The sequence below is a fragment of the Passer domesticus genome, chromosome 5 (genome assembly GCF_036417665.1).
Source record: "Passer domesticus isolate bPasDom1 chromosome 5, bPasDom1.hap1, whole genome shotgun sequence".
Taxonomy (NCBI): Eukaryota; Metazoa; Chordata; class Aves; order Passeriformes; family Passeridae; genus Passer; species Passer domesticus.
In genome coordinates this window covers 69,040,925-69,068,872 of record NC_087478.1, presented here as the reverse complement: position 1 = coordinate 69,068,872, position 27,948 = coordinate 69,040,925, and the positions used below count along the sequence as shown (strand labels likewise).

The following is a 27,948-nucleotide window of genomic DNA, read 5'->3' as shown; positions in this document are numbered from 1 at the left end:
GGTGGCTCGCGATGTACAACCATGCAGTCTCCAGAGATAAAACTTCCTGTAATTGTTCTGGACTTCAGCAAACTCCTTGTACGAGGCATTCCAGCATAAATGTGAAATGGTTGTTTAATCTGTCATTCTGAATTATTAGTACCCATCTCTTGAAATCTAAATTAATAACAATACTGAAGAAGAGAACAGCTTCTGCTGGACTTCCCCCTGCACTATGAAAGAAGCCTTATTTGCCCTTTATTGAAAAGCAGGGGTCTACTGGTACTTGTCAGATGTTGGAGTCCTCTTCTGATTATTTTTGATTTACACTTGCTGCTTTTACATAGCTACAATGTAATGATCAGGTGGAAAGCTGAGACTAAATCAAAAGCATGCACATGCACCTTCTAGAGAAGAGAAGTCTTAAGAGAGACTTTGGGAGAATGGGCTCAAACTTAGAGTAGCAGGGGATTTCTTCAGGTGCCAGGGATGGGCATGTTCTTGCGTGTGAAAAAACTTTCCACTTCCCAAATCTTCTGCTACCTCTTGTTGACCTTTCGTTGATGCTAGATACCATGGGATGTTTGGAGTATCTGACCACTCCAAGACTGATGGAAGGTATTTTTAACTAACTTTTTTCTATCTTGCCATTCCTTCTGGAGCATTGCAAGTGAAATTGGGCCTGGTTAACCTTTTCACCTTCATGGACAGAATGAAAGGTGTATTTTTGAATAGTCTTGTATGGCTGGGGTTTTGTTGCTGTTTGTTTTTTTGTGTTTTTTTTTTTTTTAAATTAGTATTATTGTATTTTATTGTTTAATACTGTGAGCTTTCAACTGAGGATTAATCTGTGACCTCCCTGTAGGAGATGATCAATTCAGAAACTAGGTAATATATACTCAAGACATTTCAACCCAAATATATTGGGTTGATTGCAAGGTGAAGGGTAATAATATTTCATACAGGAAAACATCAGTAGATTGGGAGTGTTGCAGTGTTTGAGTATGTTAATGTTTTCCAGGCTCTCTGCTACCTCTTGGTGACCTTGTTTTGATGCGTGAGGTCTGAAGTTGCATTTACCACAGTAATTGATTGCTTGCTAGTAGCCAGAGTGATTAATGTCAGATTCATCTGTGTACGTTGGAGAAAGGGACACGGGGAAGTGACTTGTAGTGGTGCTGTGTGTGATTGATGTGTTCCATAGCATCCTTGGCAGTGCTTGTTCTTGCAGGTGCTGGCACCTCGCTTGCCCTTTGCTTCAGTCAGGCTGGATTCGCTTCCATGATCTCTGCAGTTAGTGTTGTGTGTTTTCAGTGCTGAGTTTACGGGATAAATAGTAGACTGAAAATGTTTGCTTCCCTTATTGAATGGCTATTCGAGACGTTATAATACCATTCCAGTCCCTGTATGCAAAATCCCATGTGCCTTCTGACACGATCCGTCCTAAGGACGTGATTCGTGTAGGTTCTTTTTCACTGATCTCAGGGTGCAAAAACTGACACGACAAGGGGATTTGCAGTAAAATCAAAATACATGTACTTTTATTAAATAACCATAGAGAAGATGCGTTAGAGAGCAAAGATGCATTAGAGAGAAGGGGAATGAAGAAAGGGAAAAGAGTAAGGAAAAGGAAAAGAAGAGAGGGAGGGCAAGGAGGTGTATAGCTACCAGACGTGCGGATGACAAAGTCCCTCGAAGTCCGGTCGACGAAGAGGCCTGTCGTCTTCACGTCAGGGGAGATCTCAAAGGTATCAGTCAGCTCTAACCTTTTTTATAGTCCTTTTGAAATGGGGGAAGGGGACCCATTTCAAAATAGTCTATTGATGAAGGGTACAAGGAGTCCATCAGTAGTCCATCAGGAACAGGTGTCGTCAGCAGCAGATGTCGTAGGCAGGGACCATTGTCTTCTCGGTCCAGTGGTCGCTTGCAAAACTTGCTCCGGTCCCCACGCATACCTTCCCTCACCCTATGGTGGGGATTTCAGTCTTAGTCCTTTTGGGGAAAAAGGGGAGCTTTTCCATGTAGGGGTCGCACGTCTCAGTCCTTGAGGGGAGAACCTTCTCCCATCTCAGTCCCTCTGTCACGGTGGTTGATGTACGGTGAATGGAGGGTCCTTTTGTGGTGACCTCCGGGAAGGTCATTCCAGAGAGAAAGTCCAGCCAAGTCAGAAGGGTGGAGAGATTCCAGCACTAGCGTTGCTAGGTGATGCAGGCGAAGGAGAGCACACTGCCCCTTCTCGGGTGCAGTGTTCCATGAGTTGAGCAAACAAACCCGTAGGCAATAATCTGGCTTGGTGGACCAGACAGACCTGGATTTTCAGAACAGGATCTTTCCCTTTCCCCGGTGGTCTTGGCTTTCATGACGATCGAGAGGCAAAAAATGAGGGAAGTTTCGGACAGACTCTCACACCTTCATGAAAGGTTATGGAGTTAATCGTTAGTACTAAGCCTGAAAATAAAGCAGAAATTCTGTTATCTGTAACACTCAATAAGAGACAATAGAATTAAGACTCTTAAACAGAATAGGACAAATAGTTGTCAAAGCTATTTTTTCTATATTTTTATGCAAATTTCTTACTGTTAGCAAGATAATCTGATTGGAATGATGATGAATGTATCAGATAAACATCAAGAAAAAGGGAAGGGAATAAATGAAGTGCAAACTTGATCAAGATACAGTTCAACATAAATGTATTTAGATGTTCAAAAATTAGAAATTTAGCTAAAATAATGAGATTCTTAAAGATGTAAAAAAACCAGCCTTCTGATTTGGGGCTTTTAGAATGTACATTTTAAAACAATTTTCTTATAATACATAGGATTATGAGTCATTCATCTATTCTATAAAAAGAGAGAGAACACAAGCAGGAGGAAATGGGATATGCATTTTTAAAGACTGCTTCTGCCTTCCTTTTTGTTTATATGTCAGCTGGATTTTCATGTAACAATGATTCTTGTAGCTTTGCTCTTAAAGCAGTTGCTAAATATTGCAAGAATTGCGATGAACTGTGGCAGCCTAGTTTTTAGATTTTAAAATAGTATGCATATAAAAAAAGCGAAATAATTTCTGGATTTCATGTGGTATGTAGGGAATGGGGAAGTAGAACTAGCTGAATGTTTAGAAGGAACTCAGAATGCACTTCCAATTGATAGTTACATGGGAGATGCTCTTTAGTTTCAGATTGGATTTGCTCATTGTGCTTTCAGTGCTAGACTGTTTCTTGTATTGTTTTGGCAGCATGTACTGACACTTGCTGGAGCATGTCAGCAGTTTTGGCACAAGGCTGCTGAGGAAAAGACTTTGTGTAGCTGGATCATTTCAAAACTTCACTGTATAAGCACTCATTACACTTGATATGAAATGGGTTACGTGACTGGGTACTGTTCCAGTTCTTGTGTTACTGCAGTGCATGGAGTGTAAATACCTAATTTTGGTGTAAATGTTCAGGGTTGTACTCTGATTTTCTGTATTAACTGTAAAGTCAGCAGTTTTGTAAGTGTCAGTGAACTTTTCAGAGAACGAAGAACTCTGCCAGGATTCAGACCAGCAAGCAGGGATTACTTGTTTTTTGTTTTTTTTTCTTTTTCCTTAAGAACTTTGTGCAAAAGCATATGTTCTCCAATTAACCTCTAGTGTTTCAGCTTCTAAGAAGATGTACTTGACTGACTTTAACATTTTGTTGCTTAGGTATCAGTGGAGTAGATGCTTTGTCATGACTGTTGTAAAAATTTTGCCTTTAATCAGATTTTGACTGTTTTATCTGGGAAAAAATATGGACTGAGAAAGCATTACATCTCTCAAGGATTCTTTGAAATACTTGCTGCTATTTTAAAACAGAACCAGTTCTTCTAAGTTATTTATGTGGACACTTGCGTAGTTTATGAATCCAGTTCTATTGAAAGGATTTCAAGAATAACATGATAGTATTCTTCATTAATTTGTCTTAGGGGGTGGGAGTCAGTTACATGATTTTTGCAGAAAGATAAAGAAAGACAAGGAAAATATCCATGATATCTTCTATAATTTAACAGCACATAAACCTCAGGTTTGTTTTGGTTTTGTTTTTTTTTTTTAAACTCATAGCTTCTGTGAGGAAAATTGTTTTAATGATTTTGTATAAACTGTTTCCTGTAATTAGGATCAAGGTTTTTGGGGGTAATGGTGTATATATTGTGGATTTGCTCATTTTTAAAGGAATTTGATTCTTGTTTCCTCTTTATGATTTTTTAAAATGTCATTCTGTGTTCAATGATAAATTATTGCTCAAAATTTATGTGGCAGCCCAGTAGTGGAGATAATCTGGTATCTCATTATAATTTTGTAGAGTAAGCACATTTTAATAAAAACCTAAGATTTAATTATTTTTTAGCTTGAAAAGTAAACCCTGTGTGCATTCTCATTAACATGTAAAAAATATTATTCCAGCTGCGTTGGGGTAGAGGAGCACCATGCTGTTGACATTGATCTATACCATTGTCCCAACTGTGCAATTCTCCATGGACCTTCTCTAAGTAAGTATGGGTTATTCAGATTTCATCTTCCACGTTCAGATTGTTTGCTTCCCATATACAACTGCAAAGGACTGTTCAGAAGAATATTCAAGATGAGTGTGATTATTTAGAAGGCAATGGCTCTACATGACTAACTATGAGCCGATTAAAAACTTGAAAAACAAACAAACCGTCTTGAAACGTTCCCTGATGTGGAGATGCAGATAGAATAAAATACAAGGCATGGCTATAGATTGGAGAAATCAAAGTGCACAGGGTAAGTAGAAAACAATCTGGACTTGGCAGAAAGTGAGAGAATGAAAATTAGGGAATCATCATTAAAAAAAAAAGGAAAATACGGAAGATGGTTTCAAGGTTCCTGTATTTTAATTATCCAAGTTCTGATAAATACCTAGGAAGGCAACTTCGAAAACATATACAAGTTAGGTGTCTTTCCTTTCTTGATGGTTGTAGGTTTTATGCTACAATAGTCAAACACTACTTTTCATCAGTGACAGCAGAATATGAACATCCTGTGAATGGTATTTGTTTGTGCTTTTTTGCTGTTTGTTTTTGATTTTGTTGTTTACCCCCATTTATGTCCTTAAAAGTTACACAGTTCCAAATCTCAGGTTTCTGATTTATAAACAAGGTTCCACCAGGGTCAAAATGAGTTGTCAGGAGAGTCTGAAACAGAGCAACAAGAGACATCTCTTGGATTCTACTTTCAGTAGATAAGTTTGCTGTAGAGATCTGCAGTAGAAAAATGGAACAGATTTTCTTTTGCTAACTACTGAAAGGATACTGCTTTATCTAACTCCCAAGATTTTCCTCCATGTCTCCCTTTCTCAAATGGAAACAGGGTTATAAAAAAATATTAAAAAAAAGAAATCACTTTTCCAACCATGAATTAAATTTCTACATTCAGACCTGAAAAGTATTTATAAGCAATGTGTCTTCACCCTCCAAGCACTGAGCCATGTTAATTTGTGTTTTCTAATGCAGGTTTGTTTGTAGGTTTTGTTGTTTGTTGTGTTTTTGTTTAGTCTTATTTTTGTTGTTCATTTGGTGTTTGTTTCTTTAGGGGTTTTTTTTGTTGTTTTTTTTTTGTTTTTATTTGGTTTTTTCCTCTTGAAGACACCACATAATGAAATATGAATTTACTTTACATTTAGAAATAAGTGTAAAACCACCCTCAATGATAATCTTGTGGAGTACGAACAAAGTGATTAAGCATCAATTGCTGATTTAATTAATACATGTTGTCTCTAATATATGGGTTCATGGTCTGTCAGCTAAAAGGTAAGATAAATGCTGGTTTATGTACTTATAGTTTTTAGTACTCCAGTGGTCATTTTCAGTTCAAAATTGCATGTTTGTGTTAAAAATCAGAATACAAACAGCAGCCTTTTTTCCCCTTCTGTCTCTTTTTTTCTGTGGAATAGAGGGACTAGGAAGAGCAGTAGACAAGAGATAATATCAGACTTTTCAAAAAATAAACTAGTAAATTTGAAACTTCTTTTCTTTATTAGTGAGAACTAGTCTGCTTCACCCTGATGCCTGTAAATAACTTTTCCTGTAATGTAAGTGCTGTCACACCTGCAGCAATTAGACAGTGAGATAAGAGGGATTTTTGTTTTGGAAGTCTTTTCAAAAAGATAAGAATCTGTGGTAAAAATTATCGTTGTTATTTCATATTGCCTCAAGTGTGTAGGTCATCTAGATTTAATAGAAGCTTCAGACATGTCTGTTACCAACCCAGACAGAGGTGATATAATTAAATATGTCTTCACATTGAATTTCATTAATTGTTCTCAGGTGTCAGAATCAAATGTATGGAAGTTTGTGGTTTGGGCCCTACTTCCTTCAGTTTTTAAAGAGACTGATAATGATGTTCCAGAGTACTTCAGTCATATGAAATTATGTATGTAAATTAAAAAAAAGGCTTTTTAATTTTCAGCTTCATATTCTAAAATCATTTTGCCAAAGAGTTCCAAGAGACAAAAGTTCAGTTGTTGAAGAGGTCAAGTATATATGTGGTTTCAACCAAATAAGTAATCAAATAAGTTTGATTTTACTTAAAATATACAAGAAACACATACTTTACAGTACAAATAGGTGGTTAATTTCAGTATCCTACAAAATTAATTGTGTAAAAGTTCCAGTAATGAAAAGAAAGCTACTGCATAGTTAGACGGAAAGATGAAATTAACAAATCAATTTCTCCATGAATTTAAGAAAAAAATCCTCTGTGATTTGAAAGAACAATTTTACAAAACCTTTAGCAAGCAGCCATGTGTATAAAATGCTAAATAATGAATCCTAAAAACGTAAGTAATTTAAAAAGAGAAAAATTAAAAACATAGTAATATACAGTGGAGGGTTTTTTTAAAGATTATTTGATTTAGAGTATTCATGTTAATTTTGTTAGTTTCAAAATTTTCTCAGCGATCCTTAAGTCTTAAAATGCTCTGTTTGCATGAATGCTGTGAGTCAGATGTGTTACCAGCTTGTGGTGTCCAGAGCTTTGAGAAAGCACAACGTTCAGTAAATGCTAATAAGACTGTAGTTGTCAGGACATCACTTTCTTTATCTGGTTTTGCCTTCTCAATTCTGTAACTACCGTCCAATCAGTATCTTTTTGTTTGTAGTATTAATGCCTGTGCTTGGTCTGAGGTGAGAATGAGATGTTGGACCAAGCCTTAGCGCAGGGTATTTTGTGATTTACTGTCTGCTCCTTAAAATCTTGCAGTCTTCCTCTGCCAACATTGCTCTTGCCTTTTTGGCCACTGGGATTCTCCAGTACCTCTTCCAAGACCTGGGCCTCATTGTATATGTGTACACCTCTTGATGGTCTCCATTTGAAGTCTAGCAGATGGTGATCTCTGTGGGAAACAGTCCAGAGTTGGGAGAAGGCAGAGAAGAGTGTTTGCCTAAGTAGAGTTATTGGCCCATTGTTTTGAGTGTAGGAGGGATGTAATTAAAGAAATGGAAAAGGAAGCTTTGCACTTAATTTTCATGAAAACTTCCAGTACACTCTTCTTTTTCTCACCCTCCCTGCAATTTTCTTGTGTAGTTCTTAGTGTTGTCATAGCAGGTTTTACCTCAATTTTTATAAACACCATAGGTGAACACTGGCATCTTCCTTCATTTGAGCATTAGGATCCATTCAGATAAAATGGTTTTATTTTGCAGTTCCTGTAATGTCTTAAGGGGTTAAAAACCTCTAGAATGAAGGGATAGGTAAACAGAAAGTTTTCATTACTGTTTCCTCTTCTTCAGTGTTCTCTTATGAAAGGATGATGTACATTGCCAAGTACAAGCAAAAGAATGATTTTATTTTCTAATTTGTAAGTGTTGGAAAGACAGACTTTAAAAAGTGTGTCTGTGCTATAAAATCTCTTAAGCAGCTGTATCGTCTTACAATTTTAATGAGCTGTTGTAACAGCAGTGAATTTATGGGAAACTACTCTGTTGAAAATTAGTATTAGCCACTAATTTCTTGCATTATTATTTATGACTGAGAAAATAGCTTTGAAAACTTAATAAACCTGTCTTCATTATTTATGAAGTTTTATAGTATTTAGATAGTTGGCTCATTAAGCAGCACTGGTTTTCAGGTTAGCAAAGATATATAAATGTCAGTTTATTCTCTTAAAAGTCGTCTAAAGGGTCCATGTTGTCATGTCTGTGGGAAACAGCACACCAACAGGAATTATTCCCTCTTATGTGTAATGACTGTAAATGTCCATTATTCCTGTATAACCAACTGTTTTATCTGGAGAAACAGCAAGTTTTTTGTTTTTTTTTTAGAAACTATTTTCCCCTTCCTGATACTTCCTCAGCTTCCTATTACAGTGAGCTGTGTTTTCGGTATTGCTAGTGCTTTTTTACATTTTGGGTGCATCATGACTTAGTGAATTTAAGAATGAGCTCTGCCATGAGGTTAAAATTTGTATTAATGCAGTGGGTTTGCTGGATGTTGTATTTCAGGCTGTTTGGCAGACAACTGTAAAACACTATTTGTGTTGACAAATAACATTAGCTTTTTCCTCTTCTGAATTTCCTGAGCTTATGCAACTCAATTTCTGTTTAATATTAGTGGTTAAATTTTAGATCTGGCATCTGTAAATCTTTTTGGGGCCATCTTCCAGTAGCAGCTGTCTAGCTGTGGAGCAGAGTTTGGTTTTTTTAGGAAAAACTGAAATGCAGCCTTAAAATTACAGGACCTTTAGTGTGCTTCTTAGTACAGTAAGTATAAAAGTAGGAAGTTCAACACTCTTGGAGTTTGTTTCCCAAATGGTGAGATGGTGGTCCCTTTTGCAGTGGCACCTCTTGATGATTTAATAGGGCTTCTCAGGCTGTTGAGAGTTTGAGGATGAGAAACAGAGGCTTATTTGTATAGGGGAGAAGTGCTCTAAAGAGCAGTTTACTAACAAACAGATGATACAACCAAGGGGCTTCTGTTCAAGGCTGTAAGCTTGTGTTCTTTGTATATGGAGATGAAAAATGAGTGGTTGAGGAAGCTGAATCAATGAAATATCCATTATGAAATTATTTGTTATGGAATTATGAAATTTGAAGACAGGCAGTTAAGTTAACCACAATATCATAAGTTACTTATATACGTCCTCTCCTTCACTCAAGGTCAAAAAATTCAAATGGGGAGGGTACATACAGCTTACTATGTTTTATAGAACAACTTTCCACTATGTAAAGGGGACTTGTAAGAAATAGGATGAATTTTACTGAGGTCTTTAGTGGTAGGACAGTGAGTGATGGCTTTAACCTGAAAGAGAGTAGATTTAGATTAAAGAAGATACTCTTTAATGTGAGATTGGTGAAAAGCTGGCACAGGTTGCCCAGAGAAGTGGTGGATGTCTCATCTTGGAAATGTTCAAGGCCAGGTTGGATGGAGCCTTGAGCAGTCTTGGATAGTGGAAGGTGTCCCTGTTCATGTCAGAATGTTGTAACTAGATGATCTTTAATGTCCCTTCCACCCCAAACCATTCTATGATTCTGTGAAAGTACATACACTTTTTTTACACATAGTTTTTTTTTCATTTGGGTGTCTGTCATTTGTCGTAGGGAGATCATCACAACAAGTTTTTATGAGACTGTTATGAGACTGTCTAGTGTTTCAATTTCCTTGGACCTTTAAGTATAAGGAGCAGTTAGAAATGCAATTTTACTACTATTGAACTATCAGTTCCAGATTCCCAAAATTGTAATAGAACTTTAATTTATCCTTTGTTTTTTATTAATATGCTGTAGCAGTGCATTAAAGCTTCAGACTGTTAAGAAGTTGTAGGTTTTGGAGTGCAGTGCTTTTGTTACATGTATTGTAAAGGTCACACCTGCCCTAAACAGTTTGCACACACAACTGTAACTGTAACATAAGCAGTAGAAATAGTAGTGAATATTATCAGATGGGATATGGACTTGCTTATGGGATGTAATAGCACAGTAGGATTAAGTCTTGTAACCTTGTGTGAATATGTAAAATGAAGTCTCTGGCTATTCAAGAGGTGTGGTTCTTTTGTTTATTAAAAAAAAAGTCTGAGCTTTAAGAAATTAAAGTTTGATTGTTAGTTTTGTAGCTGTCTTTATGGATTTGTACAGCTTTCAGGCTGCACCTGTTTACTTGTGTTGGACTGGATATGGAGTCTTAAATTTTGTATCGTGTGCACTGAGATTCTCATACAGAAGGAGCTATAAAAGTACAGAAAGTTACTGCGTCTTGCAATGTTATTTGTTGGAAAGAGGTAGAATGTCACCTGATTACTGTGATTAACATACCTTATTTTTTTAATGTGATTGAGGCATGTCTGTCTCACTGATGGGATGACTGCTAATCTGAGCCATCTGATTTAACTAATTCCGTGTTTAATCCTTCTGAAACTTGCAGTGAAGAAGAGGAGAAACTGGCACAGACATGACTACACAGAGCCAGATGATGGCTCCAAACCAGTGCAGGCTGGAACACGGACCTTTGTTAAACAGCTGCGGGCTCGCTCTTTCCCAAGGTACAGAACCTTCCTTATGTGTTCTGGTGGGGAAACAGAGTGAAATGTCATCTGAGTGTGCCTTAGAGGAAGTGAGTAATGTTTCTCTGCTTCACATTGTGAAGGTTGAAGATGATTTCCTCATTCAGAATTCTTCCCAGTGCATCCCTGTTTCTAATGGATGCATTTGCCTTTTCATGCAGTAGCTTCCCTTGCTCAGTTTTGCACTGGGATGGGTTGTCTATTGGGACTGCTGCAGGGTTGTCTGAGAGGTTTTGAGTTTTGGGGTGGGGGTTTTTCTTTGTTTGTTTTTGGTTTTGTTTGTTGGGTGTTTGTGCTCTTAGTGTCAGAATATTGCCTGTCTATTCCTTTAGTTCAGGAGTAGTTCTCAGTTTCATAGAACATTCACGTGAACTGGTAGAGTCTACCTATTCTTGCATGCTTTAGAAGAAAGTGGAGAAACCTGATTAAAGTATAATCCTGAGTTTGGTTGGCTATCTCACTGAAAGATAATGACTTAAAATTCTTCAGAGCAGCTGGTGGTTGTTGTTAGTAAAATGTACTTTAATGCCTTCTCTGAGAATTCCTTTTCCCTGTCCTTTTCTCTCTTCAGTCATATAGAAAGACTGTGAGTTTCCAGATAATGCATTACAGTAAAAATTTCTTTGCTTGTTGAAGTTGTTTCCTTGGTCTTTTGGTTAAATGCTTAATAAAACAATACTGTGAATTTCTTTTTGATTCAGATGTAGCCATTCCCATCTGTCCTTCCCCAAACGGAGACTTTTTTAACTTCAGTAGTGCTTGGAGGATGCTTTTCTGCTAATACTCCATCCTTTCTTTCCACCAGTGCTGATGAAGTAATTTTGAAAATGCATGGAAGCCAGTTAACACAAAGATATCTGGAGAAACATGGGTTTGATGTTCCCATTATGGTTCCTAAATTAGATGGTCTGGGACTCAGACTTCCTCCACCAACTTTCTCTGTTTTAGATGTGGAACGCTATGTGGGTAAGAGTCACTCTGGAGTACTTATTAAAATGATCCTGTCTGTAAATTAAAATGAATACATATTAATACTAAATTATTAAATACTAAATTGTTATAAGAGCTTCCAGAGTGCTAAATATTTTTTTGTAAATTCAAGACTAGGAGAGTTTTTTTTCTTCCCCCCCCTTTTTTTTTCCTTTGGTGTGTCTTGTCTGTTTGGTAGATGTGTGATAGGACTACAGCCTTATGTCTCAACTTTCAAACCTCTTAATTTCAGTGCAAGTTATATATGGAATGCTGAAGTTTTTTTTTTTTTGCTACATTATCCCAAGGATAATGGGAATTGAATGAATCACTCTTAGGATTAATAAATTTAATAATTGGTTAGGCTATGACAAAACTTACTTGGACTCAGTGTATTGGCCTTCCTGAAATTTTGCTACCTTGGCATCCTTTGCCAGGAGAGGCTTCCCAAGAACCACTTTTTTCTTATCATATCTCTTACCAGTCTGTAATTGTGCCAGCCTCATGTAAGCGTTCAGAGTCTGAGCCAAGTGCAGCAGGACATTTCCTGTAACGCATGGTACAGCTGAGAGTCTGAGTGTGTTCTCATGATCACCTGGTGTAATGATATGTGCTGAAAGTAGGTTTTCTGAGCATCAATATTTTACAAAGGCACCAGAAGAAGCAGTGTTGACACCATTGTGATGATAAATAGTAATGTGTGTTCTGCCTTAAAGAGTAACTATCATGGTGATATTTCTGAATCTTTTTTTCTGGATGACTGCCTCTTTGGATTCAGATAGAAACTTGACTGTCTCATCCTGACCTGCCTAGTTTTCCAGTTCAGGGGAAAAATTGAAATGCCACAGATTTACCTTCCTATTATTGAAATTAAAAATAAGAAAATTGAATGAGTACTATTTCAGCTGGAATTTATCAAGATACAAACATAGAGTTTTAAAGTGAATATGTTTATAATGTACATCTAGGCATGTTTCCAGCACTCCAAAATTAAGTGTCAAATTTGGCCATGTAACTAAAAGGACATAAACCAATTGCTGTTATAATGGTGGTGTTAGTCCTTCTTGGCTTGTCTAGTTCCCTAAATGTATCACTTCAGAACACATGGTGTGTAACCCCCTCTTTATTGTCATTAGAAATGAAATACACCTGTGATAAGTATTCAGTGAAATTACTGCGTGCTTGCAAGTTATGCATGTATGTAAGGAAGGTCGTGGGGGTTTGGTGATACTTGATAGGAAAAGTGAGGAAGAGATCTGCCTTCATAACTTTCTCCATGCTACTCTTTGCAATTGCAGCCATAAATCCTTTTTTTTAAACAGATGCAGAAATTCTATACTACTCTATGCTTTTTGGTTAACCACAGGAAAGAGGATTTATTTTTAGAGTGTTTTCAGTGCTCTCCTTGGCTGATAATAGTAATTAAAGTTAAACCTAATAAAAAGTTGCTTTATACTGATCTGTCTCTCTTCCAAGAGAATAATAATAGTAATGGAGTTTTTCTGCAGAAATGTTTTGATAAGGATTGGAAAAAAGATGATTTTCTCTTAAATTCCTGAAATGTCTTTTATCTGTGATAGCCTTAAGAGAGTCATCCTGTTTTTCACAGGTGGGGACAAAGTGATAGATGTCATAGATGTAGCAAGGCAAGCAGACAGTAAAATGAAGCTCCATAATTACATTAAATACTTCACAAATCCTGACCGACCCAAAGTATTGAATGTGATCAGCCTGGAATTCTCGGACACAAAGTGAGTATTGACTTCAATTCCTTGAATGTAGGAAGTGGTTTTCACTAACCTGAACAATATGTGTAGGAATATAATGCCTGTAGTGGGAAAGACAGGAGGAGGTGTATTTTATGTAGACAGCCACTGTCATTTAATGTGGGTATAAAACATATTTATTAGTTCATAAGTAATGTCTTTGTAGGAAGCTGTCATTTAAAAAGAGGTGCACTTACCCTGCTTATATTAACAGTTCTTTTTTCTTTGTTTGTTTTTTAAAAGGATGTCTGAATTAGTGGAAGTACCAGACATTGCCAGAAAGCTTTCGTGGGTGGAAAATTATTGGCCAGATGATTCTGTCTTCCCTAAGCCTTTTGTTCAGAAGTATTGCTTAATGGGTGTCCAAGACAGCTATACAGATTTTCATATTGATTTTGGAGGAACATCAGTTTGGTACCACGTTCTCTGGGTATGAATGCTGCTTGATTTACAAAATCACATGCTCTGTTGGAAGGAATCCATGAGGTTCATTGAGTCCAACTCCTGACCCTGCTCAGGACGTCCCAAAAGTCACACCATGTGCCTGAGAGCATTTTCCAAACACTTCTTGAGCTCTGTCAGGCTTGGTGCTGTGCCTACTTTGCTGGGGAGCCTGTTTCAGTGCACAGCCATATCTTGGATGTCTATGACTATGTGAAATGAAAGTTATTCAGTTATCTGTTGTGGCATGATCACCTGCATGAAATTTTGGGCTTGCAGTGGTAAGGGAGGAGGTTGAAAGTGAATTACTGATCACTGGAGTTGCATTTTTATGCTTTTATTTTAGTATGCTGTTGGTGACTTGTACACTGTAATTGGTTGACTGATCACTTCAGTAGAGTTGTGGGTGATACAGTGAGGTTTTAGCAGGAAAAAAATAATTGGATGAAAATCATTGGCATACGCAATTTTTTATTCTCACAAATTTGACCATGTGTACGTCATAGAAGAGGCAAAGTGGTTTTATCCATTCATCTCCATTTTATCTCCTTTCTCCTTTGGTAGGTGTGTGCATATCCGTGAATTGTTTATAAAAACTGGATTTTTTTTGTATTCCAGTGAAAAGGTCCTGTTGGTTTGTTTGCTTCCTTTAAATCACAAGACACCACCTGTTTAATATGCTGCATGCTCTTGGTGAATTGCATTTGTGAGACACTGCCTAAAGATGCCATAGTGGGAAGATGGAATACTTTACGTTTAGGTCAATCTGTTACTTCATTAGGAGTGACTCAGAGGTTGTAGTGTACCTTTAGGAAAACATTAATTTATTTGTTTGGTATATTTGTTTAATAGGGTGAGAAGATATTCTATTTGATCAAGCCCACTGATGAAAATTTAGCTCTCTATGAGTCCTGGAGTTCATCTGTCACCCAGAGTGAAGTATATTTTGGAGACAAGGTTGACAAGTGTTACAAGTGTGTTGTGAAGCAAGGACACACTTTATTTGTTCCAACAGGTAAGAGTTTACTCTTGGTATTAGGACTTGGCAAGTTCAGTCACCAGGAATTGGGAATATTGTAAAATGATTGCATTATCAACATTTGGTATCCTCTAAAGTTACGGATAAGAGAGAATTATAAAAAAATTAGAAATTTAGATTTTCAAACCAAATAATTAGCTTTTAAGATTGCCTGGCAGTCATAACAATTATCAGGGAATGAAAGGGTATTTGTTACCCAATTAGAATACAACAAATTAAAGTTGATTTTGATTATCAGGGAAGTATTCCAATTAATAAAACACAGATTGTTCACTATTTGTTAAGTATTCAGACTGAATTCTTACCCTTATTTTATAATACAGTGTTTTTACAGATTTTAGTACTGCAAGGCCTACTAAGCCTAATTATTTCAAAAATATCAAATAAACTTCTTATGCTGTAGGCTAGAGTATTAAGAGTACAAGGTGGATGGATGTTATGGTTTGCTTTTGTTGTGAGAAATGCCAAAACAATTCTTTAATAAAAGAATAAAAAAGAGAAGAATGGTTCAAACAAAACACCTCACCCTACACAAACTCCCAAATGCCATAAGCTTACAAGTCTTTAATAAATCAAACAATATTTTGCCAATAAAGTGACTGCCAGGTTTTGGTATTTTTGTTTATCCAACCTATCCCTATAAATACTTGTTAGTATTTTATTATTGAAAATTTGTACTGGGTGCTGTCTTCTCTTTTTAGAGCAGAAAGAAAGCTTTAGATACATGGAGCAGGAAAGTGGTTTACAATTCTAGTTCTGGAAGAAGCTTTGAAGATTATAATCAGTACATTATTCCATCCTGTATTTTCTAGACTACTTCATTTTGCTCATAGCTCAGTTCTGTACCTGTGGGATTCAATGTTTACTGTTCTAGTTTACAGTTTGTGCAGAATAAGTACTACTTGATGAGGCCCTCTATGTGCTTTTGACATTCCTGAACAGCCAGAGCTTTTAAAACCATGTATTTCCAGCAAGAAATAGCATTAATTGTCCATGTAAGTTCATAGATCTATGAACAGAGAAAGCAGAATTAGAGACTGTAGAACTTTATTGTGACTCACAGAAAGCAGTTACTGCTTTCTAAGTAATCTGCTAATTTCTCATGTATACGTGTATTTCAATGTGTGTACACATAAAGAGGTACTTTCAAATACACATGTGCATGTATGTGTATACACACTTACTTAGTCATATACATATGATGGAATGCAGCAGAAGAAGCTGTAAATTAAATTGGCTTTCAAGACAGGTGTTTAAAAAAATGGGAAATTCTGTAAGACTGAGGAAAGATTTGAAAAAAAATCCCCTGATCTCTGGTGAAAATCACTTGCTGTTTCTGCTTGTACTGGTGCTAGTGGATGTCATAATTATTTTATAATCTTGGAAATACATTCAGAGTAGTTTTCTGATCTAAAATTAATCTTTCATGTAGGTGAATAACATCTACTGGGAGGCTCTTTAGAGTTTTTAAATATTATTCAAGATATTCTGTGTGGTCTACACCAAATTTTCATTCCTTGTTATGTAGACCTGGATCAAAAGTGCAGCATAAAAATAGCAAGCAGGAATGAAAAAAAATTAAAATCTTAGGTTGATGCAGGTATGCTGTGAAACTGCTCATTATTACCTGAATAGGGCATAGATTTAATGCTAGTTTGTAAAATGTAGTTCTTTGTGATTTGGTCTGATCTTTCCTCAAATTGAGAAGCTTCCTGTGTTTATCCATCTTGCCTACACGCAGTGAAAGCATGAAGTATTCCGCAAATGTCTGGCCAACTCATCTTGCGTCAAAGAGCATCTGCAGGCATGCAAAATCAGATCTTGACAGAGAAAATTTCCTTGTAGTTTGCTTACACTAAAGCTCCACAGTATAAATTTCACAGATAACTATTTTTAATCAGGCAGCTCATGTATTGTGGTTTTTTGTATGCTTTGTTGAAATTTTTCCCTAGTAATTAGCTAGATTGATAGCGTAATGTTGGCCATGCTTTACCATGTTGAATAGTGGATTTCTTAAGGACAATATTTCAGTTATGTGACAAACTTTATAGTGTGTCTAGACTGGGTGTTAAACTGATCATAATTTCACTTAGAATGGCTGTATTTAGAATAATTTATAGGACCACTTCTGAATTCCTATTTGAGAAACTTCAGTATTGCTAAATGATTTTATGTTGTACAAACAACACAGTTACTGTAAGCAACATGTGAATACTGAAAGACGTATAGTTTTGTTTTATTTTTTTATGACTTGATCTTTTGTTCAGTATATTTTTCCATTCCTGACTTGTTTATATTTGTGGATTGGAATGAAAACTTTTGGAATTTTTACTTGACAAGTTGGCTTGGCATCCTTACCACTCCCTCCCAGTGATAAATGTTTTAAGCTTAATTATTTCAGAAAACTACAGTTCATTAGATTTCTGAAAAACTGTAGTTTACATGTTGTTAAAACTTGTAACTTGTTCCTAGCACAGAATACAAATCTGTTTGCTTTTTTCCTTTCAGGAACAGCATTTTTATTTATATGCGTATTTAAGAACAGTCTTAGAATAATTCATACGTATGTATTAAGTTTCACAATTTGTCATTTCAGGCTGGATTCATGCTGTGCTCACATCTCAGGATTGTATGGCTTTTGGAGGAAACTTTTTGCACAACCTCAACATTGGCATGCAGCTCAGGTTAGTCTCAGCTCTTCCTGTACTTGTTCCTCAGTAAGTAGGATATTCTTTTCATAAAGATTTTTCTTCATGCGCTTAACCAGGATCAAATTGGTACAGGCTCTCTAACAGACAATAGTGGCATTTTCAGTTAGAATGTATCAAGCACATTCTCTTGTTTTACTTCTGCAAAGTTTGTTTCAAAAGCAAAATGAAGGCTATGCAAGAATTTAAGTGACTAAAAGGAGGAAAAATAAAAAGAAAAAATTCTACTTTGGAGATTAGTATAAGTGAGTAAAACAAAAGTAAGCAAGCCCAGGTGTGCAACACTGAGTTGAAATGAGCATCCTCAAGTCAGCATTGCTCTAAGGGCAGCTGTATTTAGTTTTTGTCCAAGATGTAGAGCTGTCTTCTAAACATATTGTTTTTATTTATTACAGTGGAATCCTGATAAAATTCCATCTGTTAAAAGATCACACATTGGGTTTGTATCCTAGTTTTATGAAGTCCAACTTTATTCTTAGAAGTGCCGCAGTCAAACTTGATAAGGTCAGAGCCTGAATGAGACCAGAGTTCAATCTTGTCTGTGGTCTTGTTGGGGTTTAACTATGTGGTACTTGACTTCTTTTATTTATCATGGCCATGGTTATTTTATTTCATTTTATTTTGGACATTGTGTAAATTTGAATGATTACATAGTTGAATAATGAATTTGATAATTAAAACATTCATGCTTTGTAATATTTGCATTTATTCAGGTGTTATGAAATGGAGAAGAGGCTAAAAACCCCAGATCTTTTCAAATTTCCTTTCTTTGAAGCCATCTGTTGGTTTGTGGCCAAAAACTTACTGGAAACTTTGAAAGGTAATGCATGTTTTATTTTAACACATGCACATATAGCTGCTTTTATAATTCTTTTTCTCTTAAGTGATAATGGACCATGGCATCAGTTTTTTCGCCCAGGCTGCTTTCATATAATTTAAGATCTTTGAATATCCTTTGATAGCCTTTACTTTCAAATAAAGTAAATCAAATAGTTCTATGAAACAATTCCCCTAACTTATACCTGTGAGTTTCTTTTGGTGGCTTCACAGCCAAACGTAGACGTTTTCTTGCACTTTTACAATTTTCTTCGGCCTTTCCAGTCACAGTGCCTGCTGTCCGCTGCTGTTGGTTGTGGAAGGAAAGATGCATCAGTTCCTATGAGCTGTGTTAAATTACTTATATCAATGTTTATCCAAGAGGTGTCTCAACAGCCTCCAGTTCTTAACAGTTGCTGGTCTTCTCCAAACTTCCTTACCATTCATTAATTACTGTAATTGTGCCTCATATTTGTGTTTGAGAGAGTGCCTATCTGACTTCACCTTTTTTTCCTCAAGTATCTTGCCCGCTGCCTGCTGTGTTTAATCTTAATAATACAATGTATTTCAAAGGACAGAAATCAACCTTCAGAAGAGGCCGCTGAATTCAATTTCTGTTTTGGAATAGATCAGAATCCCATGTAGCTTTTTCTTAGTGTGAAAACAGTACAAGTTATTGAAAATTATCTCTTCTCCTTTCAGGAAATTAAAACATTGAACAAATCTTGATTCCTAAATGAGCATTTAAAGTCTCAGTGACCCCAGAACAGCTCAGAAATTTTACCAAAGAGAACAAAATTGCAGAAAACTTTTCCTTCCAAAAAGAGTATTTTTATCTTGAAAGCTTTGGTTTGTCTCATTCATGCATATTTAATGTTTACAAACTCGTCAGAAGCCATAGCAACTGTGTTCCTGCTGGAAAAGCACACGTATGTTTCTGTAAGATCTAGCTAACTATAAGCTGTGTCTGTTCACCCCACTCTTCCCACTCCCCTTTTTATCCCGTGCCTCCTTGAGTCCATAGCCTATGAGTCTCTTGTGTCTTAGGGAAGGGCTGTGAAGCTTATTCTCATGTTATGTTTAATCTTTGGTTTAGCAGATGTTTTGTTATGAGCAACACTATGACCTATAAACATCACAAAAAATAAAAAAGGATGTTACCATAGCGCTAGGGTGAAGTTTATATTGGATTTCGGCATCAAGACTCATATAAATTAGGTGTTTGCTAGTCAGAATCCATTGTTTTATGAATAAAGGATGATGCCAGTTCACTTTCGTGGGATAATGGTGATGTCCAGCTTTTAGCAGTACTTTTTATGAAATTCAGGTCAGTGAGCAAAATCAGCACAATATGTCTTTCTGCTTCATTTTATAGAATGGGAACAGGGTCACAAACATTTTGAATTTGACTTTTTGTTGACAGAAAGTGTTTCATGATAAGTATTGCATTCACCTAAATATTTTTCTTAATTCTTGGGGTTTCAAAATAGGCAGTGTGTGCTGTTGTTCATGTATGCTGTACTCATTAATTTGAATTACTTTTAGTTCATGCAGTTGTTTCTATTGCATCTAAAAGATTCAGTCTGTGATACTCCATTGTATTGTTAAAATTTTATCAACTGAGTCAGCTAATGGGTAGGAAGATTTCTGCTGCCACTACCTCTCATAGCCTTTAACAAGTAGGAGGCTTTTGAGAGAAGAACAGCTGTTTACTCACAGAACCTTCCTTTTTCTGCCAGCTTCCTAATACATAATCCATAAGAATGGTGTTTTACTAGAGTATTTTTTAAGGGGATAAAATGACCAAATGGTTCTAGTGTTGATCCATTTGCTATTGACAAGTCAAAATATTTGTCAGGAACATGAGGTGAGGTTTTAATCTACTTTTAGCTGCTTATGGAGGATTTATCTTTTTCCTTCTTTTTTTTTTTTTTTTTTTTTTTTTTTACCCCTATGAAGCAAAAGAGGGAATGAAAAAGAATTGCAATCAGTTGGGAACACCAAATTCCTTAAGAAGAGAAGGTTCTGAAGCAGAGTGCTTTCCACCCCCTGTCCCTTTGATTTTGGGAGTAAAAATGATGTGAACCATGTGAGAAAGAGCTGTGATAATTGTGGAAGGGTGACAAAAATGTTTGGGAAGTGGAAGTATGCTAGTGTGAGCCATTTGCATATGTATGGGGATAAGCAATGCAAATTCTAATTTAGAGATACATCCCACATCCTGCTGGTCCCCTTTGATGAGAATATTTCTCAATGAAATAAAAGTGATTTCTGTATTTTAGATCTGGATTCTTTTTCCCTAAATGACCTTTAGTATGTTGTAAACTAGCCCTAATTCATACAAGTATAAGTTTAAAAAAAGAAGATTTTATGTAGAATCACTCTAGGGTTGGATTTGGTTTTATTGTGGTCATTCTTGTTACAGTATGCACATAAGTGCAGCACACCATGTTTCATTTGCTTGCACAAATTTTCCTTTACTGTGTTGTTACACAACTTCATTGGCAACTTCGTTGTCTGAAGGGTAGGTATCATTCTATTTTCTCTCTTGATTTGTTTCTAAATTGGTTTCTGTATCCTTTTTAGAACTGAGGGAAGATGGTTTCCAGCCTCCAAGCTATTTAGTGCAAGGAGTGAAGGCTTTACTTACTGCTTTAAAATTATGGATGAAAAAAGAAGTATGTATAAATGATTTTGTTTTCTATTTTGGTGACCTCTGTTTTGATTAAAGACTAAGTGAAGGTCTATGCCCTTTTAAAGTTTAAGATTATTTTTATCTGTTTGTTAATGAGTACTGAAAAAGTCTGTTGAAAGTATAACTGCTGATTTGGGGAAGAATCATAAAGACAATTTAATATTCCATGATTAGTCACTGAACAACACTATGACCTGTAATCTTCATTTAAAAACAAAAACAAAACTGGTGTTTCCGTGGCTAGGGTGAAGTTTATATTGGATTTTGGCATCCAGAGTCATCAAGACTTTATTCCAATAATCATGATTCCATGATTATTCCAAGTCTATTAGGCCATTTAATAAGCTCAAGTATTGTAGCTGATTGAGGTAGTATCTTGCTTTACCTCAGGATGGGATAAGAGAGCTAGAGGATAAGGTGATAAGATGGGGAATTTTCTAAGAAATGTGTATATACAATCAATTAGTCCTCGTCTGAGGCAGGGGAGGGGTGGAATGCCATGGTATTTTTTATTTTCCATTCATATCAGTAGTGTGGAAAGCACATTTCAGCTACACCTGCTGAAGAGTCAGTTTAGATTCAGATTGAGGAATATTAACTTCAGTTGAATACTCTCCTTGCTCAACATTGATTGACTCTTGTAAAATCATAAGTATACCGTCAGTGCTGGCTTTGCTGGTGCTCTTTTCTCCAGGAAAGCTTGGCACAGAGCTGGGTCTGGTCTAACTCCATGTGCTTTTTCATGTGCCTGTGCTAATAAACCCTCTTGGAACCAGTGCTCCTGGGAAGTGTTGTTCACTGACAGGCACGTTGGTTCTGACTGAGGGTATTAATTCTAGTTTGTTGCTGCTTGTGAAATTGCCTTGTTGCAAGCCAGACTTGAACTGGCTCTTTATGCCCACAAATTCCACTTATGAGGGAACTTACCATGCAACATGTATGTTTGATGTTATGGATGATATTGCACAATGCTGCATCCAACAGTATGAGCTCTGTGGAACTGAACATGAGGTGCAAATGCAGAAGTGGTTTTTTTGTGTGGAATGTGCTGAGGTCCAGCCTGTGTAGCATTACTGATACCAGATGAATCTCCGTTGGCCCTCTGAGTTGGTTCTCCAGTGTCTCTTGGTCTCTGCTGTCCTGGATGAAGGCTTGTTAGTGAGCAGTGTCACAGTTTACAGGATGTTGGGCCTAGGCTGTTGAACTACGTGTGAATCCAAGCCATCTTAGCATCTATGGCATGGACAATAAGCAAGCCAAGTGATCAGGCTACTGAACTGAGATCAAACACAGCCTGTATAAATCCTTGCTTTGATTTTCAGTTGGATTAGCATTCCTTTTTCTAGATTGCTGTAGTGTAGTATTGTAGCACTTGTGTACTCTCTAGTAGGTCATTAAGTATTTTGATTCATGTGGAATGTGGTATGTTCTCTACTTCTCTGTGGAAGAAAAATCAATTGCACTTGCTGCATTCTGAATGCTTATTAATGAGACCTTTGAGTATTCCTAAACCACTGGGTGAACAGACACACTTTCCATTGGTAGGGAAGTGCAGAGCATCAGTGACTCAGCCACAGTGTTGGCTGCTGTCCACCAGCTATCATGTTTCATGTCTTACATCCATCTTCTCTGGCTACTGCTTCATCCTTGAGCCAGTCCTGCTATGCAGCAGACCACGAGTGGTAGATTTGGAGTTGTAGGCAGGTGAGGACAGGAGGAGCTTCGTGAGTTGCAGTTTGATCTGCTCATGCTGAGGATTTCAGACGGTTCCTTAAAAATGGCAAATACATGCTCCTCAAATGAGAACCCTTCTCATGAGCTTTCACATTTGTGTCATGGAGTATGTATTTTAAACATAGGTGAATAGAGGATTGTTTTTGAGACAGTGAGGTAGGAAGACTTGAATGGTCCTAAAATGACCAGTAGCTTGATGGAAAAATTGTACAGTTTAGGACAGAGCTGCTGTTTTCTCCAGAGTGAATGTGTAGAGGTGTAATACAGTCAAGGAATGAACAATGGTAAATAATACAGCTGATTTAATTTTCCCTGTAGAATTAGGGGCACTGAAATGAATAATCATATCATGATTATATGTTGGTGTTGGGTTTTTTTGGGAGAGGGAGAAAGCATTTGTTTTAATGACTGAGAGGAAGCCAGGTTCAATGAAATGCACATACAATATTGAATTGCTTCTAGCAATCATTTTGCTGTTGAATCTCATTTTTGAAATGTGGGTAGCTGAAAGTGTTTGGGATGTTTTTCCATTTAAGTAGCTGATTGCAGGAATTCATGGCAGTCATTCTAACCTGTGTGTTAAGTGATGTTTTATCTGTTTAATTCTAACTAAAAGTGTTCTAAATGGACATTTAAACTACATACAAAATATTTTTTGCTGGATCTAACTATAGAGTGTTTGGATTTTTGTTGTGTGTATATATATATGAAATCTGTCTCTAATATTGTTTCAGAGGATTAAAGGGAACATAAACTCTTACGACTTCCTCCATTTTTTAAGGAATAGGGTTTTTTTTCTGAGTTGCATTTCCCAACCTGCTAGATTTTAAATAAGCTAAGAAGGTAATTTTTAAGAAATGGATATTAGGAAGATGTCTAAAAATCTGCATCTTGGTTACTCATGCTTATTCTTGCGATTAAATTTTTGTCATGGTGAAATTCCCTTAGTCTTAAGGTTTTTTTAAAGTCATGACTGTAATGAATGTCAAAGTATTGCTCTATACTGACCATGATAAAGGGAAAAAAGGTGATTACTGTACTGAGGATAAAAAAAATTAAGTGGTTGTCAGTATGTCTTTCTGTTACCTCTTTTTTGGAATCTTGGAGACCCTGAGGAATATCTACTGGCTACTAAAGCTTGGAAGCTACTGCATATGTATATCAGTCCTGGCTGTTTGTCATTGTTACATAAATGAAACTGGTTTTTCTTTTATTTTTTTCCCTTGTAGTTTTGTTTGTTTCATATTATTTCTGCTTTTATCTGGAAAAAAAAACCCCAAAACTAAGTATCTTTTCTTCTCCCTTTGCATACAGCTTGTAACAGAACATGCCTTTGAAATTCCAGACAACATTAGGCCTGGGCATCTCATCAAAGAGCTCTCTAAAGTGATTCGTTCTGTGGAGGTAAGAGCAGAGGCAACCCTATGCAAGTCTTCAGAAAATAAATCTTTGAATCAGGGAACTCCATCATAGTTTTGCTTCTGGTTGACCATATTAATCTTTTAATTTATTTACCATTTATTTTATTATACTATTAATAATAGAATGTCAAGAGGAAAACTATTTGGAATGGTAAGCTATGGGTATTTCAGATAAAGAAAATGGATAGTGGGTGCTTTATGTATTTTTGTTGATTTTTAGATTTTAATGGTGAAATTATTTGTAGTTTAGTATTTCTAAAATGTTGTTATTTATAACTACTTAAAATTATTATTAATGTATCATTAAAAACTTTAATTTGCTATTCTGTCCATATTCCATTCTCCTATCTACTTGTTAGTTAGTTCTGGTCCAGTTGTCATCTCTTTTGCTCACTCCTCTGTTTTGTGGCTGTGTGCTATAGTCAGTGGGGGAGGGCTTCCCTTTTTTTTTTTCTTTTTTTTGTTGCTTTCCCATACCAGTGTTTTGCTGGTTATTGATTCTTGAAAAATTCTCACATTTCCATGTGAAGAGAATGGATCTGAGGGGATGTGATGTGTTGTGTACAATAGATGTCTTCCCTGTGCTGCCTTCCTGAATAAAACCATGTGTTTTGGTGGCACTACTCTTGTGGAATAGCATAAAAGCCTTGAATGAAAAAAGGTGCAGTAGATCTAAACTTTGTACATCAAATCTGAATGAAACATGTAGTTATTTCTCTAAAACGTCTAACAATTTTCCTTACATAATTTACATTTAATTAGATGAATAAGAAGCAGTACTTAAATATGTGGATTTATTCCTCTGAGACTATTCTGAAAATTGCTTTTAATTACAGGAGGAAAACAGCAAATTAGTTAAAACTCAGGGAATTCTTGGTGTGTCTCCAACTTCACGATCTTCACATGAAACAGCTTCCCCTCACCACTCCAGACGAAGGGTGAGGAAGCTACGAGACCATGCTACCAAAACTCCTTCTAATCTGGACATCCTGGAACTTCACACTAGGGAGGTACTGAAAAGGCTGGAGATGTCACCATGGGAAGAGGCAAGTATTGAATTATGTGCAAGGAAAAACAAAACCAGAGTAGTTTTCTAATCTCTGTTGAAAATGGTTTTAAGATGCGTAAGAATACAGACTAGAACTCTTTGTCATATGAAATATGGATAGATTGTTTCAGAGTACATGTCAAATGTAAATTGCTTTGAGCTAAGAAAGTTCTGCTTTTAAGGCAAGTTACTTTCCATTATTGATGCTTTGCTGTCCTTTAAATAAGTTCTGAGATACTAATATCAGGGAGCATGTACCCAGTCCAGGAGTTGCTGTTGCAGTTCCAAGCCCAGCTTCTGGCTTGCCTGAGTGTATTGGTATTTCTCCAAAGGAAACATAAAAGGGGTATTGTAGGAAAGTAGTATTTGTTTCAGGTGCTTCAGGAGAGTGTAGTATAGATTCAAGGAAGGAGAAGGTGCAGTCATCTCCTGAAGTGCTTTACATCCAAACATGTTTTGTCTAAGGTTTTTTCAGTTGATTATCCAGGTGGTAACCATCCTAGTAGGGAATTTAATCTTTTATGTAGTGCAGAATAATGAACAATTGAGTTTATAGGAAGAAATAATAAGCAAAATTGCTTTTACTTCTTTAGGATATCACAAGCTCAAAACTGAACGGGAGGTTTAACAAGCCCTCTTCTACAGTACCTGAATGGAGAACAAAAGACAATGATCTTCGCCTTCTGCTGTCAAATGGAAGGATAATTAGGTATAAAGGATTGGTTGTGGATATTTTTTCCTGGTCATTATGGTCTGGAGTATGCTAATTGTTAATATTTCTATTTGTAGAACTCATAAGTTCTTACCAGTAAGAATCTGGTTAGGAATACAGAAGGAGTGTCTGTGTCTGCTGTCCCCTAGTGGAACCAGTTAGGAAGTGAAGAGGAAGGGATTCTTTGCATGTTCCCTTGTTACAGCATTTCATTCACTTGCTTAGTGGGGTCTGTACTGAAGGGCATGCTTCAAAGTAGAAAAAGTTGTTTTGTATCCATCTATAAGACTGCTTCTCATTAAAAGTACTCTGGTGTTAAACTTCGTATCTTTATGGAAATGACAGTTGTATAGGAAGTAAATAGGGATACCTACAATTCAGAATTAAGAGATGAGCATAAGAGAATATTACTATTATATCTTGAGAGTGTGTGCTAAATAATGGAAGGAGAATGTTTGCTTCAGGTTTTTGAGAGTAAAAACTGACTTCTTTTTTTTTCTTGTGAGAAGAGATGAGAGACGTCCATTTACAGATCAAAGTCTTTACATGGCAGACAGTGAAGATGAAGATGACAGGACAAGGTCAAAAAAGCCAGCTGTGAAGGTAGAAGACCAGCCCTCAGGATTTGAAGGAGAAGGGAATGCAGATGCCCAGAAACCACTGAACAGTAAGAATGTCTTCAAGTCCTATCAGTTGAACATTTTGGTGGCCTCAGTGAGGGTCTAACTACCATTTGTAATATTTCAATCTGACTAAGTATATAGAGGATAAAGAAATAAACTAGAGCAGTAGTATTAGAAGTTACACAAAACATGTCTTAAATATTAACTGTCTACTGAAGGAGCTAACAGGATAGAGATGAAAAGTAAAACTCACCTTTTATGTTAGTGCTGTCTTGAATGCTATGGAGAGCATTTTTCACAGTGGAGATTTAATTGGTGTTCTGGATGAATATTTGTTACTCTAGGTCTGCTTCATAATGTAAGAATGCTGATTGGATTTTTTTTTTGTAAATCAAAATATACCTCATTGTGAAAAGCTTATCACATCATTTCACTGTAGAGAATGAAGGATTATAATGCATAGCTAATTTTAAACCTGTCAATTTCGTAGTTGATCATACAATTTTGTATGTTTTACTAATGAATTGCTTTATTCCATACAAGTGAAAATACATAATGTAACATTCATAAAATCTTATACATTCAACCTTTGTAATCTGCAAGGTTAGGAAAAAACTTGGGTTATCTGTAAAACACTGTAATTCCACTTTCCAGTGCTTTAAACCACCCTTCACTGGGAACTAATCTTTAGTGGTCTTTTGGTAGCCTCCTGCCAAGTGTTCAGCAGCTATGATCACATAGTGTTTTAGTAAAGTATCAATATTGAATGCCTGTTGCCAATGCCTGTTTTTAATAGCTCTTATCTGTGTGCAGATAGAATTAGTCCTTGACATAGGTGTTCAGCTCCCTGCTTAATTATAAGTCACATCCATTCACAGTAGAGTTTAAAAGGGCTCAGAAGGTGTCTGTTACGAAACTGAAGTAAACACTTAAAAGATGATAAGACTCCTCTGGAGACTTCCAGTTCCCTGAGTTTCCTGCACAGCAGACCACACCATTTGACTCTGCTGTCAGCCTGAATAAAATATTTAATTATTTTCATTAACGAGGCAAACTGTAATCCCTGTTGGCTGTGCTTCCATATGTCACAGAGGACAGTATTAAAAAGCCTGCACATGAGCGAAGTCTCTCTTGGGTATTCTTGAAACAGGGCAAACAGCTTGTTGAGTGAAGGCTTACTGTAGTGGTTTTCAACTTCCAAAATTAAACTAAGTAAATCAAACTAAATTTTGTACTTGAATCAATGATTAAATCATACAGAAAAATGGTAAACTTTTCTTCAAAATTATTGCTCTTATTTGATACAGAATGAATATGGCAGTGAGTATCCAAATGTATTAAATGTACTTAGAACTGGAAGTGAATGTTGAGATTGTTCTTCCAAAAATTGAGCACTCAGCACTAATCATGATTTTTTAAATTGAATATTGAGCACCTTCAGACTTCTCTGTGTGTTATGT

General features: G+C 36.3%; 1 protein-coding gene across 2 annotated transcripts in view; it reads left to right on the top strand.

Annotated features, from left to right (window-relative positions):
• KDM7A (lysine demethylase 7A) overlaps positions 1-27,948 on the top strand; it is a 62,308-nt gene that overhangs the window by 22,079 nt on the left and 12,281 nt on the right. For both annotated transcript variants that reach the window (XM_064420824.1, XM_064420823.1), the window contains exons 2-14: positions 4,405-4,490; positions 10,378-10,495; positions 11,322-11,482; positions 13,095-13,236; positions 13,495-13,681; positions 14,545-14,707; positions 17,328-17,415; positions 18,153-18,259; positions 20,842-20,933; positions 23,999-24,088; positions 24,942-25,151; positions 25,747-25,862; positions 26,375-26,532. In XM_064420824.1, coding sequence (XP_064276894.1) covers positions 4,405-4,490; positions 10,378-10,495; positions 11,322-11,482; positions 13,095-13,236; positions 13,495-13,681; positions 14,545-14,707; positions 17,328-17,415; positions 18,153-18,259; positions 20,842-20,933; positions 23,999-24,088; positions 24,942-25,151; positions 25,747-25,862; positions 26,375-26,532 — 1,718 coding nt within the window. The remainder of the gene's footprint in view (positions 1-4,404; positions 4,491-10,377; positions 10,496-11,321; positions 11,483-13,094; positions 13,237-13,494; positions 13,682-14,544; positions 14,708-17,327; positions 17,416-18,152; positions 18,260-20,841; positions 20,934-23,998; positions 24,089-24,941; positions 25,152-25,746; positions 25,863-26,374; positions 26,533-27,948) is intronic.